General features: G+C 46.7%; 1 protein-coding gene across 1 annotated transcript in view; it reads right to left on the bottom strand.

Moving 5' to 3' along the window:
- The window catches only part of SPTLC3 (serine palmitoyltransferase long chain base subunit 3), a 73,310-nt gene that overhangs the window by 30,964 nt on the left and 25,273 nt on the right, over window positions 1-17,073 (bottom strand). The window contains exons 4-6 of the mRNA XM_056856353.1: window positions 16,631-16,779; window positions 6,075-6,199; window positions 3,198-3,291 (exon numbers count right to left, since the gene is read on the bottom strand). Of these exons, the coding sequence (XP_056712331.1) occupies window positions 3,198-3,291; window positions 6,075-6,199; window positions 16,631-16,779 (368 nt within the window). The remainder of the gene's footprint in view (window positions 1-3,197; window positions 3,292-6,074; window positions 6,200-16,630; window positions 16,780-17,073) is intronic.

Here is a 17,073-nt window from a genome sequence, read left to right as displayed (position 1 = left end):
GCACGCTCCTCTGATCCTGGAGAGAATAGGTATGCATCATGACTCGTAGCCATTTTGACTAGTAGCCATGAATACCCCTCTCCTCCATGAACTTGTCCACTCCCCTCTTCAAGCCTCCCAAGTTGGCAGCCTTCACCACATTTTGGGGCAGGGTGTTCCGCAATTTAAGGGCGATCTGGCTGCGACATCTGTCACTCCATTGATCGCCAGGGTTTATTCGCCTGATCTGGCTGGCTAGGCTGGTGTCCCCTCCCTCCCTCACCGTTCCATGTGCATCCCTCCCAAAGCTGCGCGCTCGGTGGAAGAGGACAACCATCCCAGATAGAAGGAGTGTACAGTTCTTTGGTCAAGGGTATACGATTCAGAGAAGTATACTTTCCTCTGTTATTATTAATGCCTGTTACGTGGACTTATTGTGTTTTTACAGCCCATTCCTGAGGTTGGGGGCTGAAAGTCTAGTGGAGGCGGCGTGTCTCTGCTGTCAGTGTAAGTGGCCTCTTATCACGGAATAAGAGGCACTTACGCTGGCGGTGGGGGCAGTTCTGTTGGAGCCTGGGCCTAAATCACGGAAGAGATCGGTGGAGCCGGTGTGTGTGTGGGCATTCCTGGGATGTTCCCGGGGGCAGAGTTGACTGTAGTCAGTTTCCTAAGCCCCTCCAGCCCGGGAATGCCCCCTCCAGATTTTCCTGGCTCAACATTGCTGTTTTCTATGCGGGGGAAAGCCCCATTTTTTTTTTTAACTTTAAAAAGGCTTTTTTAAGCCTTGCGGTGGCCGGAGGACCTCTTTGGAGTTGCCGTGGTTCCTCGGCTATGTTGTCCCCGGCTGCTGCAAGGCTCAGGAATGAGCTGCTAGATTAATTTTTATAACGGACTTTGGCCATACTCAATAAATTTGAACCTGGACCTGAACATGAACCATCTTAGCACACTGTTAAAGCAACGTCTCGGAAGCACATTTAGAGAAATTTCTGGTTTCACCATAAAAAAAAACAAAAAACCCCAGCAACAATGACTTATAATACATGCCAATATAAGTAACTATTTGCATAAGAAAAACATCACTTTTTTGTGGTGAAAAGTTCTGCAGACTAGAGGCTTGCTACCTGTTGGACAGACTGCTCACCTGGGGAGACCAAACTATACCCCAAAAAGAAAAATAGGAATAAAAATTTCCATGAGGATTTTATGAAGCTGAGCAGTTCAGCTGAGGTTTTTATGTCATGTTATGGTATCTGCTTAACTAAACAAGCTATTATTTTTAGTTTCGGTTCTGCAATATCTACCAAGTCTATCAACTTAGACTTATCAGACCATTTGAACTTATCAGAAAACAATTGTTTGTGGGAGGGATGATGAAAGATAGCCATGCAAGTCTTGTTTCTAACACTTGCCCAGGTCATCGGTTTTGTGGGTAACAGAGAAGTATCTAGAATCACAGAATCATAGAGTTGGAAGGTATCGTAGAGGCCATCTAGTCCAACCCCCTGCTTAATGCAGGATCAGAAACTCTCTGTCAAACTCTCTGGGCATCCTGTTCTGGGCACTGGGGATGTGTGGGGGAGGTAGTTGTGAGCTTCCTGCCCTGGTGGTACCTTCCAACTCTATGATTCTAAAATTTAATGTTCAACAGTATGCACATTTCGTACCGCATGAAAATTGTGCAGGGGAAAAGGTCCAGTGCGGAGCTGTGTTGAGTTCAAATTTCCACCCGAGACTTTCAAACGTCATGGCTTCATGTCAGATATGCTTCACCCTCATGAATTGTCCCTTTACTGTCTTTTGTTCAAATTTTTGCTCGTGAGAAATTAAAGAGGAAATGTGGATTTATTTAGTTATTTACATCCTTTATAGCCCACCTTTCTCTCACAGACTCAAGGTGAATTTCTCTCCCTATACACCAAAATTCACCTTGAGTCTCTGAAAGAAAAATGGGCCATAAAGGACGTAAATAACTAAATAAATCAATGTTCCCCCTTTATATATAGGATTATGAAAAGCTATGGTTGGTTTTAAAAGAAATGGGTGTTCCACAGCATCTGATTGTTTTGATGTGCAACCTATACTATAGACAAGAGTATACTGTTAGGACAGAATATGGAGAAACAGAATGGTTTCCAGTTTGTCAGACAAGGATGCACTTTATCTCCCTATCTGTTCAATTTGTATGCAGAACATATCATAAGGAAATATGGGTTAAATTTAGATGAAGGCGGAGTGAAAATTAGTGGAAGGAACATTAACAATTTGAGATATGCAGATGACACCACATTACTTGCAGACTTGAAACAGCTACCGTTGAATGCTAAAGCAGAAATTGCCAAAGCAAGATTACAGCTGAATATCAAGAAGACAAAAGTAATGACTACTGGGGAATTACATAACTTTAATGTTGATAATGAAGAAATTGAAGTTCAATATTTTGTTTCTTACCTCCATCATCAATCTAAAGGGAGACTGCAATCAAGAAATCAAAATGAGATTAAAACTAGGTAGGGCTGCCATGAAGGAGCTAGAAAAGATTCTGAAGCATAAGGATGGGTCACTGGCCACCAAGATCAAATTAATTCATGCCATTGTATTCCTATTACTATGTATGGGTGTGAGAGCTGGACTAGGAAGAAAGCTGATACGAAGAAAGTAGATTCCTTTGAAATGTGCTGTTGGAGGAGAGTGTTACGGATACTGTAGACTGCCAAAAAAACAAAATCAGTGGGTTATAGGCCAAATCAAGCTAAATCAGTGGGTTATAGACCCTGGAAGCTAAAATGACTAAACTGAGGCTGTCGTATTTGGTCACATTATGAGAAGACCTGGAAAAGACACTGGAAAAGACAATCATGCTAGGAAAAGCGGAGGGCAGCAGAAAAAGAGGAAGGCCCAACAAGAGATGGATTGACTCAATAAAGGAAGCCACGGCCCTCAATTTGCAAGATCTGAGCAAGGCTGTTAAAGATAGGACATTTTAGAGGACTTTGATTCATAGGGTCGCCAGGAGCTGGAAACTACTTGATGGCACTTAACACACACACAGTACTAACATGCAGCCGATGTGGTGTAGTGCTTAGTAAAACTTACTGGGTCACCTTGGTCTCCTGATAAATATACTCCCATATAAGTAAAAGAAAACCCTGTGCATATGTGCGCATGAGTTCAGTGACATTTCACTGTGTCGCTTGTTACCCGGCATTAATACTCACTGTTGTGCTTGAAGACCCTGATCGTCGCACCTGAGAGCCTGGCGCCCAGAACAAGAGAAGTGTGGTTCAACTCATCACTTAAAATAAGACATCCCTGAGGGAGAGCGTAAATAAAGTCCGAGTTAGAAGAGGCACGTTGACCCACTTGACTGTAGCCCACATGAATATGTGAAGCTGCCTGATACTGAATCAGACCACTAGTCCATCAAGATCCTTCAAGAGATGGATTAACTCACTCAAGGAAGCCATGGCCCACATGAACACATGAAGCTGCCTCATACTGAATCAGACCCTTGGTCCATCAAAGTCAGTATTGTCTACTCAGACTGGCAGTGGTTCTCCAGGGTCTCAGCCAGGGGTCTTTCACATCACCTGCTACTTGATCCTTTTGACTGGAGATGCCGGAGATTGAACCTGGGACCTTCTGCATGCCAAGCAGATGCTCTACCACTGAGCCACGGTGCCTCCCCAATACCCCCATTACGATGAAAAATCTGCAACTGGACCTGATGATGTTATCAGATTACTGATGGCTGGTCCCATATCTGATGTTCTTGGTTGCTGATGCTGTCTGCAGGCTTACACAGTGACATTTACCGAAAACCTGGGGAGCCTCAAAGACTTGGGAGAAGGAATCTTATGCCCCTGCTCTCCCAGCATGGTGTAGCAGTTAAGAGCGGCGGACTGTAATCTGGAGAACCGGGTTTGATTCCCCACTCCTCCACATGAAGCCTGCTGGGTGACAGTTCTCTCCAAACTCTCTCAGCCCCCCCACCTCACAAGGTGTCTGTTGTGGGGAGGGGAAGGGAAGGTGATTGTAAGCCACTTTGAGACTCCTTAAAGGTAGCGAAAGTTGGTATAAGAGTTGGTATAAAAACCAACTCTTCTTCTTCTCCTGCTTTTTGTCTTTGCTGTCTCCTGGCAGTTCCTGGAGCCCCTCTCATTTCCTTCTTTCCCACCTACACTTCTTGGAGGGCTTCCCCTAGGCTTGCAAAAAAATATCCAGTCTATCCCTTGGCCCACTGTGTGTGTTTTTTTGATCCACACTCTATGTCCTGGTTCAGAATGAAATATTACAAGCATGGGATCCGCAAGGCCTTGCAGATACATCTTGTTTTCCTCTCCTCCACCACTTATCCTTTCCTGAAAGCCCCCACAGCCTCTCCCCTTCTCCTGCTTCCTTCTTCCTACCCACAAGCCAACCTACCTTTATCTGCCCCCCCTCCCTCGTCTTCATCTTTTCCTCCTTCCCTCTGCTGGCAGCCTCTGCCCAGGAAATCTGTGGCCAAGCAGCATGGTGGGGAACCTTCAAGGGCTTGATTATCCTGGCCCAGGTTATCTCAAGATACCCCCCTCCCCGGTGCAATTTGTAATGGAAGCTCAGGGCCTCTGTTTGTGCCAGGCATAACTCATAAGAAAATAATGCAGCATGTTTGAAAACTGGTCACCAACCCCAGAATAATGATGGAAAGGCACAATGTCAAAAACCAAGGGCACTGGGACATTGTGAACCAGCTTATCTTCACAATTGGCAACATGTAGTAAGAGAGCTTTTAAGCAACCTGTCATGTATCTCTACGGCCTTTTATGCACGGCCTCTGACAACTTCAGGTCTTTGTTTTGATTATGCATGCCGTTTCGGACAGTCAGAGGTCGCCTTGCTCTCCCCCTGCATTTTGACCGCAATTTCAAATTTGCCATAAAACAGATTCCTGAAAACGTGGGCAAAATGAGCGGAAACGCAGGGGGAGAGCGAGCCGACCTCTGACTGTCAGAAACGGCATGTACAATAAACAACAAAGACCCGAAGTCATTCAGAGAGGTGATGGCGAGGGAAACAGCCATGCAGAAAAGGCCTAATACTCCGATTCCCAGTCTGCTATGGATGGTTGCTGGGTGACACACTCTCAGCCAGACCAACCTCACAGGGTTGTTGCGAGGATAAAATAGAGGACACGAGAACAATAATTTAATTTTGCCTACAGTTCACCCCCCCAAAAAAGGTGATAGCTATTGCTGTTGCTTCATCAAGTATTGCTGCAACCCTTTTGGCAGGTGGAATTGCTGATCATTCAAATATTCAAGCCACTGTTAATATTGGGAGCACAGCAATCAGGGACAGGCATCTCGTATCTATAGAAACCATCATAATTGTGTAAAGGAAACTGGAGCAGTTTTCCTCCCTCTTTCCAGTCAAGCTGTGTCTGCCAAAAATGCCCTCCATGTCTACTCCGTTTGCACAGTCTATGCCTCTCATAAAGTCAGCGCCACCCCCGGGAATGCCCTCTTTGACGCCAGCGCGAGCCCTTGTACCAGGAAAACCCTGCCAGTCTTGCTAGTCTAGCCCAGGGCTTCTTACACTTTTTTCACTCCGACCCCTTTTTGCCTGAGAAGTTTTTATGCGACCCCAGGTATATAAAATAGGTATACAAATCAAACATTTACTGATAATAAATAATAAAAAAATTATACTGCTGCCAAATTTTTCGTGACCCCCACATTCAGTTACGCGACCCCATATGGGGTCACGACCCACAGGTTAAGAAGCTTTGGACTAGCCAATAGAGCGCCTTTTACCGTGCTCAGACTCCCCTGTGCCCCTAGTGCTACAGGTAGAACTGCATCACATGAGGCTGGGTTCAGGGGCCCTCCAGTTGACTTGCCCCCCCCGGATTTGTCCCCTGGCTCCCCACCCCTTGGCGTCCTTGTTCTGCAAATGTGGGAGAGCAGTGTCTATTTAGGGATGGCTCCCGACCCTCAGCTCATCTTACCCAATGATCCCCACTGTTAATCTGCCCTCCTAGAGCAAAAGCAGACCCCCTGAGAATGTCTCCAGGGCCAGAGAAAGGCATGTCATAGACCAAGATGTTTTCTCACCTTTCCAACCAACGCCGGAATATTCATAGAATTCGTAGCAAAGCCCATGCCGAAAGCCATAGCAGCTTCGACACCCAGGAACCGCGCCACCACGTTTTCAAGCTCCACGTGTTTATCCAGGTTGCCTGTTTCAAACAAATGAAAAGGTAGTTTTCAATGTTTCCTCAGAGGCTGAAAAACAACAAGGAAAGCAGAGCGTCCCCTAAGTGTTTTGAGCCTGTGGGCCCATCTGGAATTTGGTCACAGGGTGACGAGCGCCACCACAAAATGGCTGCTGCAGCAGGTGTAGCAAACCACAAAACGGCTGCCACAGGAGCCAACCACACAATGTCAGGAAACAAGCTAATGCATAACCCTAAGAGTAACATTTAAACATCTCAGGCAGAAGCTCTGTTTAAGAAATATTTTCGAGCATACACCCAGATTACCTTCAACCATGCAGTCAAGCTGCCAAAATAAATGCTTTTATGAATCTGGTCAGCCAGTCAGATCTCCAATGGTCAATCAGATGCTCCACCTGGTTCTGCCCGCGTCCAAAAAATACTCGGCAGGCACCAGGAAAGGTGTCTATGGGCAGCATGATGCCCACGGGCGCTACACTGGGGATCCCAATCTACAGCTTGCAAAAGGCAGGCAACTGCAAGGTGAAGCCAGCAGGTAAAGTACTAAATCAGGGAGACCTTTAAATGTTACTTTTGAATCCCAATAGAACAATCATGTGCTAAATTGTACATGGCTCATTTAATTATCCCCCCAAAACAGGGGAGAGCCGGCATGGTGTAGTGGTTAAGGTGTCAGACTAGGATCTGGGAAACCCAGGTTCGAATCCCCGCTTGTGCCATGGAAGCTTGCTGGGTGACCTTGGGCCAGTCGCACACTCTCTCAGCCTCAACCCTGGCTAGTATTTGGATGGGAGGCCTCCAAGGAAAACCAGGGTCGTGATGCGAAGGCAGGCCAGGGCAAACCACCTCAGGACGTCTCTTGCCTTGAAATCCCTACAGGGTCACCGTAAGTCAGCTGTGATTTGACATCACTTTACACACACACACATACAAATAAGTTTAAAACTGGATAAATGTATATAGATAGACAGATAATTTATTTGCGGCACTTAGCCAGTCAAAACATGATAAAACGGAAAGCATGGACTAATAGATTCTTACAATCAAAGAATTACAGTCCGAGTCTTAAAACATTTTTAAAACATTTAAAAAAAGAATTACAGCTGGGACACATCTGTCAATTGCGCTGTTCTAAGGCGACGAATTTTCATTGCTGCTAAACAAAATTTTGCAACCTGAAGAGTGGTTGAAGGATTACCCCCTTGTAGGAGCATCTCAAACCTTTCACCTGCCCTGTCAGGTCTCAATCTCGATAAGAGGGGCTCAATAAACTTCGAACGGGGTAATGTATAGAAATTGCAGTTCAGGAGAGCATGCTCAACAGTTTCTAAGTCCCCTGATTTGCAGGGGCAGAATCTCTCTTCCCAGGGTGTCTTCTTATATTTCCCCTCAAGCAAAGCAGATGGTAAGGCTGCACATCTGGCCAGGGTAAAGGCCCTTCTATAATTATTTATCGCTAAATAGTGGAGATAGGCTGCTGGTGCTAGGATGTATTTAGTATGGAGGGCTGCAGTGAATAGAGGCGCCCTTGCTAGATCTGTTTGTCTCTCGATGTCTTTGATACTTTAGGATATAATTAACTTAGCTTGTTCCCATCCTAACTGAAGTAAAGCTGGGGGTGTAAAGCCCAAGTTGTTTAATTTGACATCTATGGCTATCACCCATCTGGATCTAAAGGAGTCACATAGAATGAGTGGGAGAAGACCATTAGGGTTGAAGTTAATGTTCAGCCAGAGAGAGATCGAGGACAGGACAATCCTTGCCTCCACCTTCATCATGCCAGTTTCTAAACGTATCAGAGCATTTGGAACACATCTTGGCAATTGCAGGGCAGCTCTAAGGAACTTAGATTGCACACGTTCAATGGGAGTAAGAGAAGAGGGTGGTGTTCCATATAGCATTGATAAATGTATATGTTTAACATTCCCCCCAAAGTTTCCATTCCTTCTTCTTCCAAGCCTTCAAGATTCCTCAAAATGTTACATATCTAATTAGGGCAGAATTACATGTAACATCTAGTGCCGTACTAATTTCCCCTGTGCTTTCCCCCAAACTCCCCCCCCACTGAAAATCCCCCGCAACTACAGCTAGAGAAAAAAATCCAATTAAGATTTCCCCAGCAGAGGTAAAAGCATTTTTTCGAGTGGTCGTTTTCAGCGGTGAAAAAGTGCAATGGGGAAATCACATAGCCCTTCTGACCTGGCACCGGCCCCGTCTCTTTCGCTCTTGTCAGTACCTGCTGGCAAATTGGGTGCCGGTGGGCAGAAATGGGGGGGGGGAGGAATGTTGAAAACCAGAAGTGACGTGGTGGACGCTCCAGCATTTTGCAAAAACTCTATGTTAAGAAGTGATGTGCATGCCCCAGCACAACGCCAGTGCACCGAGACCCCCCCTATTTCCCTACACCCGTAACGGCTGTACCCAGTAAACAAAAACACACCTCCTGATAATCTCAGAAGAAAATAAACCACGGAACTGCGCGTCACATGTAGTGCCACCCATAATTGGCACCAAAGTTGGGAATTACAATGTGTACCGTTGCATTGCTGGATTGGGAATTACGGTGCATCCCACCGGATTGCAGAAGGCCCCCCCCAGGTCAATCCCCGGCATCGCCAGCTAAAAGGATCAGGCAGTCGGAGGTGTGAAAACCCCTCCGACTGAGACCCTGCAGAACTGCGGCCAGCCTGGGTAGACGATACTGACCTCGACGGACTTCAGCATAAGGCCGCTTCTGGCGTTCGTGTGCTCATTATTATTCGACAGTTGGATAAATACCTTAACACTTTAATCGCAGGAAATAGCACTGGATAATTTTCATTCACCGCCTATAGGAGGTTATGCAAACAGAGCCGTCATGTCAGGCACTCTGCTTTTGCCCCTCTGAAGAGCCATATTTTGACACAGCTGTCCCATTTCCCAAGAAAGTGTTTCGGGCCGCACGAGCACGCAGCCCCCGTCGGCATGACAATGAGCCCCGGTTCACAGCATCAACCGGCTCTTCGGTTTTGCACAAGCCAAACCCGATCGGCAAGAAATGTGCAACACCTCCAGCCCATTCCTTTGCACGTTCTAATTAGATTGGAACCTCCGTGGGAGGCGGCTGAGGGTGTCAGAGCAAAGGTATGAAGCCCTGCCCGATGTTATCACGGGGAGGCTTGTGAGCAAACCTGGCTGGGCGGGGACGAAAAGCCCCGTTCGGGCCCATCCAGCTGCTGCTTCTGATTACAAACAGCTAAAGTGAATTGGTTCTTGTAGGTTAAAGCTAAAGTGAAGCTCAAAGCTATCTTGTCCGCTGCAAGATCCCACGGTTTTGCCAACGCCGGATGTCACAAGCTCGAGGAGGGCCTGCCGAGTCACCGCAAGTGACGTTGCGGGGATCGACATGAATGCGGCATGGCTCGCCCCGGCATTCTAGCGCAGGTGTTGCGCAATTCCACACAGGCCCAAAACAAACCGCCCCGGCAGTTTCTCAAGGTCTTCAACCGGAGCGCCTGCCTCCAGACGCGGCTGCTCCCTTTGAGGAACCAGCCAGCAGAATGAGGGGGAGGGGCTGTGGCTCAGCGGCAGAGCCTCTGCTTGGCATGCAGAAGGTCCCAGATTCAATCCCTGGCATCTCCAGTTAAAGGGACGAGGCACGTAAGTGATGGGAAAGACCTCAGCCTGAGACCCTGGAGAGCCACAGCCGGTCTGAACAGACAATACTGACTTTGATGGACCTGGATGGCCCAGTGGCCAACCAGGTGCCTCTAGGAAGCCCCCAAACAAGACGACTGCAACAGCATTGTCCTGTCTGTGTTCCACAGCCCCTAATAGGCCTGCTCCTCTGATCCTGGAGAGAATAGGTATGCATCATGACTAGTATCCATTTTGACAAGTAGCCATGGATCATCCATAAGAACATAAGAAAAGCCCTGCTGGATCAGACCCAGGCCCATCAAGTCCAGCAGTCTGTTCACAGAGTGGCCAACCTGGGGCCTCTAGGAAGACCACAAGCAAGGCGACTGCAGCAGCATTATCCTGCCCGTGTTCCAGGGCACCTATTGCAGCCTGTATATTACAGCCTGCTATCTCGTAAGCAGAGGGAAGCTGGCATGGTATAGCCCATTCTCATCAGATCTCAGAAACTAAGCAGGGTTGGCACTTGGAAGGGAGACCACCAAGAAAGCCTCTGCAGAAGAAGGCGATGGCAAAGCGCCTCTGCTTCTCTCTTGCCGTGAAAGCCCCTTGCTGAGATTGCCATAAGGCGGCTGTGACTTGACAGCACTTTACACACACACATTTTGTAAGCATGGTTAAGAAATCACTAGCGTGGTATCTGCACAAGCCATTCTGTTCCCCCTACCGAATTAGGCCAGACGGGTTGCTAACCACATGGACGCAGCATCCGCAAGGTCTGGTCAAAGATGGACACCTTGTCGAAGGCAGTGCCTGGCTGCCCTCTGATGTCACACAGAGCTAATCAATCATCGATAATCAAGGAGCCACGATTCGTGGCCTCGACAGGCAGCTGCAGACGTCAAACTGTCAGTCCTTGAGCATTTAGAAAGGATGGATCTGATCACTAAGAGCCAGCACGGGTTTCTCAAGAACAAGTCATGTCAGACTAATCTTATCTCCTTTTTTTTCCTGAGAAAGTTACTACCTTGCTGGATCAGGGGAATACTGTAGACATCGTTTATCTAGAGTTCAGTAAAGCTTTTGATAAGGTTCCACATAGTGTTCTTGTTGACAAATTGGAAAAATGTGATTTAGATCCTGTTACTGTTAGGTGGATCTGTAATTGGTTGACCAATCACACCCAAAGAGTGCTTGTTAATGGTTCCTCATCCACTTGGAGAGAAGTGACTAGCGGAGTGCCTCAGGGATCTGTCCTGGGCCCTGTGTTGTTCAATATATTTATAAATGATTTTTTATGAAGGACTAGAGGGGATGCTTATTAAATTTGCAGATGATACTAAATTGGGAGGGGTAGCAAATACGGTAGAAGACAGAGCCAGGATACAGGATGATCTTGACAGGCTGGAAAATTGGGCTAAAACCAATAAAATGCATTTCAACAGAGATAAATGCACAGTTCTGCATCTAGGTAGGAAAAATCAAATGCATAATTATAGGATGGGAGAGACATGTCTTAGCAGTAGTGTGTGTGAAAAGGAACTTGGGCCTTAGTAGACCAAACACTGAACATGAGTCAGCAGTGTGATGTGGTAGCCAAAAAGGCAAATGGGATCTTGGGCTGCATCAACAGAAGTATAGTGTCCAGATCACATGAAGTGATGGTATCACTTTACTCTGCTCTGGTTAGACCTCACCTACAGTATTGTATTTAGTTTTGGGCACCACAATTTAAGAAAGATGTATATAAGCTAGAACGTGTACAAAACAGGGCAACAAAGATGGTGAGAGGTCTGGAGACCAAGTCCTATGAGGAAAGGTTGAAGGAGCTGGGTATGTTTAGCCTGAAGAGACGACTGTGAGGGGATATGATAACCATGTTTAAGTACTTGAAGGGCTGTCATATAGAGGAGGGTGCCGAGTTGTTTTCTGTTGCGCCAGAAGGTCGGACCAGAACCAATGGGTTAAAATTAAATTTGAAGAGTTTCTGTCTAGACATTAGGAAGAATTTTCTAACAGTTAGAGTGGTTCCTCAGTGGAACAGGCTTCCTCAGGAGGTGGTAAGCTCACCTTCCCTGGAGGTTTTGAAGCAGAGGCTAGATGGCCATCTGTCAGCAATGCTGATTCTATGACCTTAGGCAGATCATGAGAGGGAGGGCATCTAGGCATTCTTCTGGGCATGGAGTAGGGGTCACTGGGGGTGTGTGGGGGAGGTAGTTGTGAAATTCCTGCATTGTGCGGGGGGTTGGACTAGATGACCCTGGTGGTCCATTCCAACCCTATGATTCTATGGACACCTTGTTGAAGGCTGCCCTCTGATGTCACACAGAGCTAATAATCATCAATAGTAAAGGAGCCACGCTTGTGTGGCCTCAATACGCAGCTGCAGAGGTGGTTGTAACGTTAACTATCAGCATTTAGGATCTTGGTCAGAGCAGAATGTCTCTTGCAACCATTAACTCATTAACTGGGCTGATCACCCTAGTGGCATTTACCTATTTAACAGGTACCTCATGTGGCCCCAGGAAACTATTAAACTGTCTTTGGAAGATTGGTTTTTTAACCTGGCTAACCACATGATGCAGCAGTGCTGAGAATCAAAAAGGTGCCACGCTTTTCAGCACAGAGATACCTGCCACAGACAATAGGTGACCGTACGCTACAAGAAGCATTTTTTAGGATGAGGGATGGTCCCCAAACTTTCTAAGCCTGGGGGCACCTTTGGAATTTTGAGAGGGGGCGGTGAGAACCCCCCCCCCAAAAAAAAATTGGCGGGCATAGGAGGAGGAGCAAAACTCAATACTTTCCTCCTCTCTTTTCAAAACCTCATGTCAACCACACTGAACACACAAAGACACCTTATTCAGAGTCTGGATATTGGTCTGTTAATGTTAGTACTGCCTGGATGAGGAGAAGAAGGTAGAGGAAGAAGAAGAAGAGCTGGTTTTTAGAGAAGAAAAAGAGAAGAGTTGCTTTTTTATATGCCGACTTTCTCTACCACTTAAGGGAGACTCAAACCGGCTTACAATCTCCTTCCCTTCCCCTCCCCACAACAGACACCCTATGAGGTGGGTGGGGTTGAGAGAGCTCTAAGAGAGCTGTAACATGCCCAAGGTCACCCAGATGGCTTCATGTGTAGGAGTGGGGAAACAAATCCAGTTCACCAGATTAGCCTCCGCCGCTCATGTGGAGGAGTGGAGAATCAAACCCGGTTCTCCAGATCAGACTCCACCCTGCTTTTCTCTACCTTTTTAAGGAGAAGCAAACTGGCTTACAATCTCCTTCCCTTCCCCTCCCCACAATAGACACCTTGTGAGGCAGGTGGGGCTGAGAGAGTTCGGAGAGAACTGTGACTAGCCCAAGGTCACCCAGCTGGCTTCATGTGGAGGAGTGGGGAATTGAACCAGAGTCCACCGCTCTTAACCACTATACCACACTGGAAGCATGACCCCGCCACTGGAAAGACAGCTAGCCTGGAAGCGGTGGTGGTGGGCTTCTGCTCCTAAACACTCATCCCCCACCCTCATGCAGCAGCCCACCTCCCTGGCATGTAAGACTCGAACACAGCTACCTCTCTGCTTGGCGAAAGAAGCTCATGGCAACAGTTGGTCAGGACTGAAAGGGGGATGTAATCCCACACGGACTAAGCAGACAGGTAAGTCAGGTGTTCACCAGTCCTTGTGATCCTTCAGTAGCCTTCCTAAAAATCCAGAGGGCAGCAGGGGAAGTAGTGGAGGAGGCCGCGGCACCCACAGGCATCGTGTTGGGGAACCCTGTCTTAGGGAATGCTATTACATGACTGCTTAGAGCCATGCACACCAACACAGTCAAAAGCAATTTGTGTGGCACAGTGAGGATTCCTTCAGATACTTGAAGGACCATTTATATGGCCATGAACTACGTCTAGGGATGGACAGCTAAAAAAAAATGGCATTTTCCAGATCCAGGTATCAGGGAGCTGAAAAATATCAGTATTCCATGTTTTCCAGGTTCCAAATACTGGTTTTGTATTCGGATCCAGGCTTTCCCCAGGATTTTGATATTATCTGGCTCCATTACTCCCTATGGGGAATCTTTCCGGATGGCTGTTTTTGACCAAACTGCACCAAAATTTCAGCGGAGCTGCTGGTGCCTGTCCTTTAAATAAGCCCCAAATTTCAAGTAAATTGGACCTCTTGGGCCCCTGGACAAGGTGCCCCCAGTCATCCTCCACTGCTTGCTATGAAGGGGGGAATTCCATGCTTTCTCCAAGGCAAGGAATAGCCACAGACACAACAGCAAGCAAAGCCCCCTCTGGGCAAAAGCTTCTCAAAGCAGACAGAACCAACAAGCTCCCCCCCCCCCAAAAAAAACCCAATGCAGAACCAGGGAATTCTGGCAGAACTGCAGGACAACGTGGCAAAGCCTAATACAACAGAAGTAAAACCTGAGAATCCAACCCAATGTCAAACTAAACAGGGATGCCAATGGAAGCCTAACAAATGTAAAACCACACAACCTGCGCCAATGTAGAACCCAAGAATCACAGGTAATGGCAAACCCAAGAATCTACTGCAAACCCAACACAAGCCAACTTGTGCAAAGAATGCAACGTTGCTAGGCCAACCAAACCAATTTAAAAGGGCAGTCTAAAAGTGAAACCAACACAGCTAGATGATAACAAACCCAGGGAGACACAGGCACAAAATAAATAAAGAAAAAACAGTCCTGGAACCTTCAAATGCTGGCTCCTGATTTTCACGGCTAATTCTGAATATTTCCATGATTTTTGGGACCTATTTCCTGGTATCCTGGAAAATCCAGGATACCATCCGGAGACCTGAATATATCCAGAAAATACCAAGAAGCTATTTTGGGATATATATTTGCATCGGATATATCTGAACACATATCCCTAACTAGGACAAAAACAAGTCCAATACACCAGACCCTTGAAATGACCACTTGGTAATGACTTCAGATTCATTCCTCTGGTTCCCAAACTTTTCGGGCTACCGCCCCCTTGGTTCCACACACTCAACCCCAGTGCCCCCTACCCTATCCTATAAAAAGCATTATTCAAAACAGGGATTTGTATGACACACTAAAGAAGATCATAACAATAAAATTTCAAAACAGTAACAATTAACTGCACATCTATTCAAAATCAAATTAAAACTTTATAGTTGAAATTTATTCAACAAAACTAATGAACTTGATCCAGTGGTACCAGCTCTTCAAAGTCTGGGGAAAAAATTCTGATAGTTTCCACCAGATTTGCCAGCATGGTCCATAGCTTGATCTATTGTAAATTAGTGAACTACACAGTTGAAGGGGCCCACCTCTAGCGCCCCCCTGCTGCCCCCTTGCCTCTTAGTGCCCCCCTAGATAATCTCCCTGCCCCCCCCAGGGGTGGTACTGCCCACTTTGGGAACCACTGCTCTACATGGCGCATTCTCGGATTAGGGTCTGCAGTTACTCCATTGGGGGCTGCAGTCCTTGCCCGTAGGTGAAAAGGAACCTGAAGTGGTCCTCAACGCTAACACGAAGTTGCCCACTTCTTCACTGGATTATCATCGTGTTCCAACGTTTGGCACAATTTTTACACCCAACCAAGCTCTAGGCAGGGCTGCCCATTTTCGAGCCACACATGAATTGAAAGATTCTTCCTGACCAAAGTGTGGCAAGAGGGACCGATTTCAAGCAAGCACCGGGGGGTGGGTGGGGTGGGAATCATATAACCTCACACTTTTAGGGAGAACCACTGTTTGAAAAAAAAGAAAGAGATGAAATACTTTGTGCTGGAAACCCTTTGTGCCAAAGTTGTGGTTGTTGTTTTGAGGGAAAGGAAACCAGAAGGAAATTACTTCAAAATGAATGGTTTACTTTACTTTAATGACACTCATTGGCTCATGCAGCCAATTTGACTCTGAACAGTGTCACACTAAGGCTAAGACTAAAAGAAAAAGGGGGGGGCATGATTGCTCTCTTTAAGAAAAAGAAGACAAGTTGGTTTTTATATGCCGACATTCTCTACTACTTAAGGAAGACTCAAGCTGGCTTACAATCACCTTATTTGTTTATTGTTTCAATTTAATACCCCACTCTCCCTGGCCGAGACCTTCCCTTCCCCTCCCCACAACAGACACCCTGTGAGGTAGGTGGGGCTGAGAGAGCTCTAAGAGAGCTGTGACTTGCCCAAGGTCACCCAACTTGCTTTGTGTGGGGGAGTGGGGAAACAAACCCAGTTAACCAGATTAGCCTCCGCCACTCATGTGGAGGAGTGGGGCATCAAACCCGGTTCTCCAGATCAGAGTCCCCCACTCCAACCCAGCACTCTTAACACAACGCTGGGTTTAAGTACTTGAAGGGCTGTCACTTAGAGGAGGGCAGGGAGCTGTTCCTGTTGGCAGCAGAGAATAGGACCAACAATAATGGGTTTAAATTGCAGGCAGAAAGGTACCGGCTGGATATAACGAAAATTTAGGATAAGGATTAGGATATTAGGATTGCCAATTTTGGGTTCAGAAATACCTAGAGGTGAGAGTGGAGCCTGGGAGAGTGGTGTTTGGGGAGGGGAAGGGTCCTGGTAGGGCATAATGCCATGCAGTCCACCTTCCCAAGCACCCATTTTCACCGCTCTTAACCACTAAACCGCGCTGGCTCTCAGAAATACCTAGTAGAATACATGTTTTAAATATCCAACATGTCTTAAATATCTAACAAATAAATAAGCAATTTATGTAGTCTGGAGATCAGTTGTAATTCCAGGAGATCTCCAGACCCCACCTGGACGTCGGCAACCCTAGTTGTAACACAAGAGACCGATCTTCTTACCCATCTCCTGTCTTGCGCTGCAGACCCCTGCTCCATATTGACTTAACACAACGCTCACAGTTTTTATACTACTAGGCTCAGTTTCTGCAAAGCCGAGGTAGTTATAGGAGCCCATGTTGATTATGTTCTTGAGAGTCCTTCCGGTTAACCTGCAGGCAAGGAAGAACAAAGGGACATGACAACAATAACAACTCCCAATTGATTAATCGTAATTAAATTTTATTGGGGGGCATTTATAGAAACAAAACTTCTGGGACTTGAACACATTTGAAGCTATCCTGGTTTTTCAGTTTTATGCCAACAGCCATGTTTTAGTTAAAGTAAGACAATAACAAGCGATTTGTGCTTCTCCAGAAGGGAATCCCAAATGCTGTGAATTCATTCCTTAGTGAGCTCTCCCTCTCCGGCGGTCTTCAAGCAGCGGCTGGACGAACACTTGTTAG

This window comes from Euleptes europaea, chromosome 10 (genome assembly GCF_029931775.1).
Source record: "Euleptes europaea isolate rEulEur1 chromosome 10, rEulEur1.hap1, whole genome shotgun sequence".
Classification (NCBI taxonomy): Eukaryota; Metazoa; Chordata; class Lepidosauria; order Squamata; family Sphaerodactylidae; genus Euleptes; species Euleptes europaea.
This window is presented reverse-complemented; position numbering and strand designations above follow the sequence as displayed.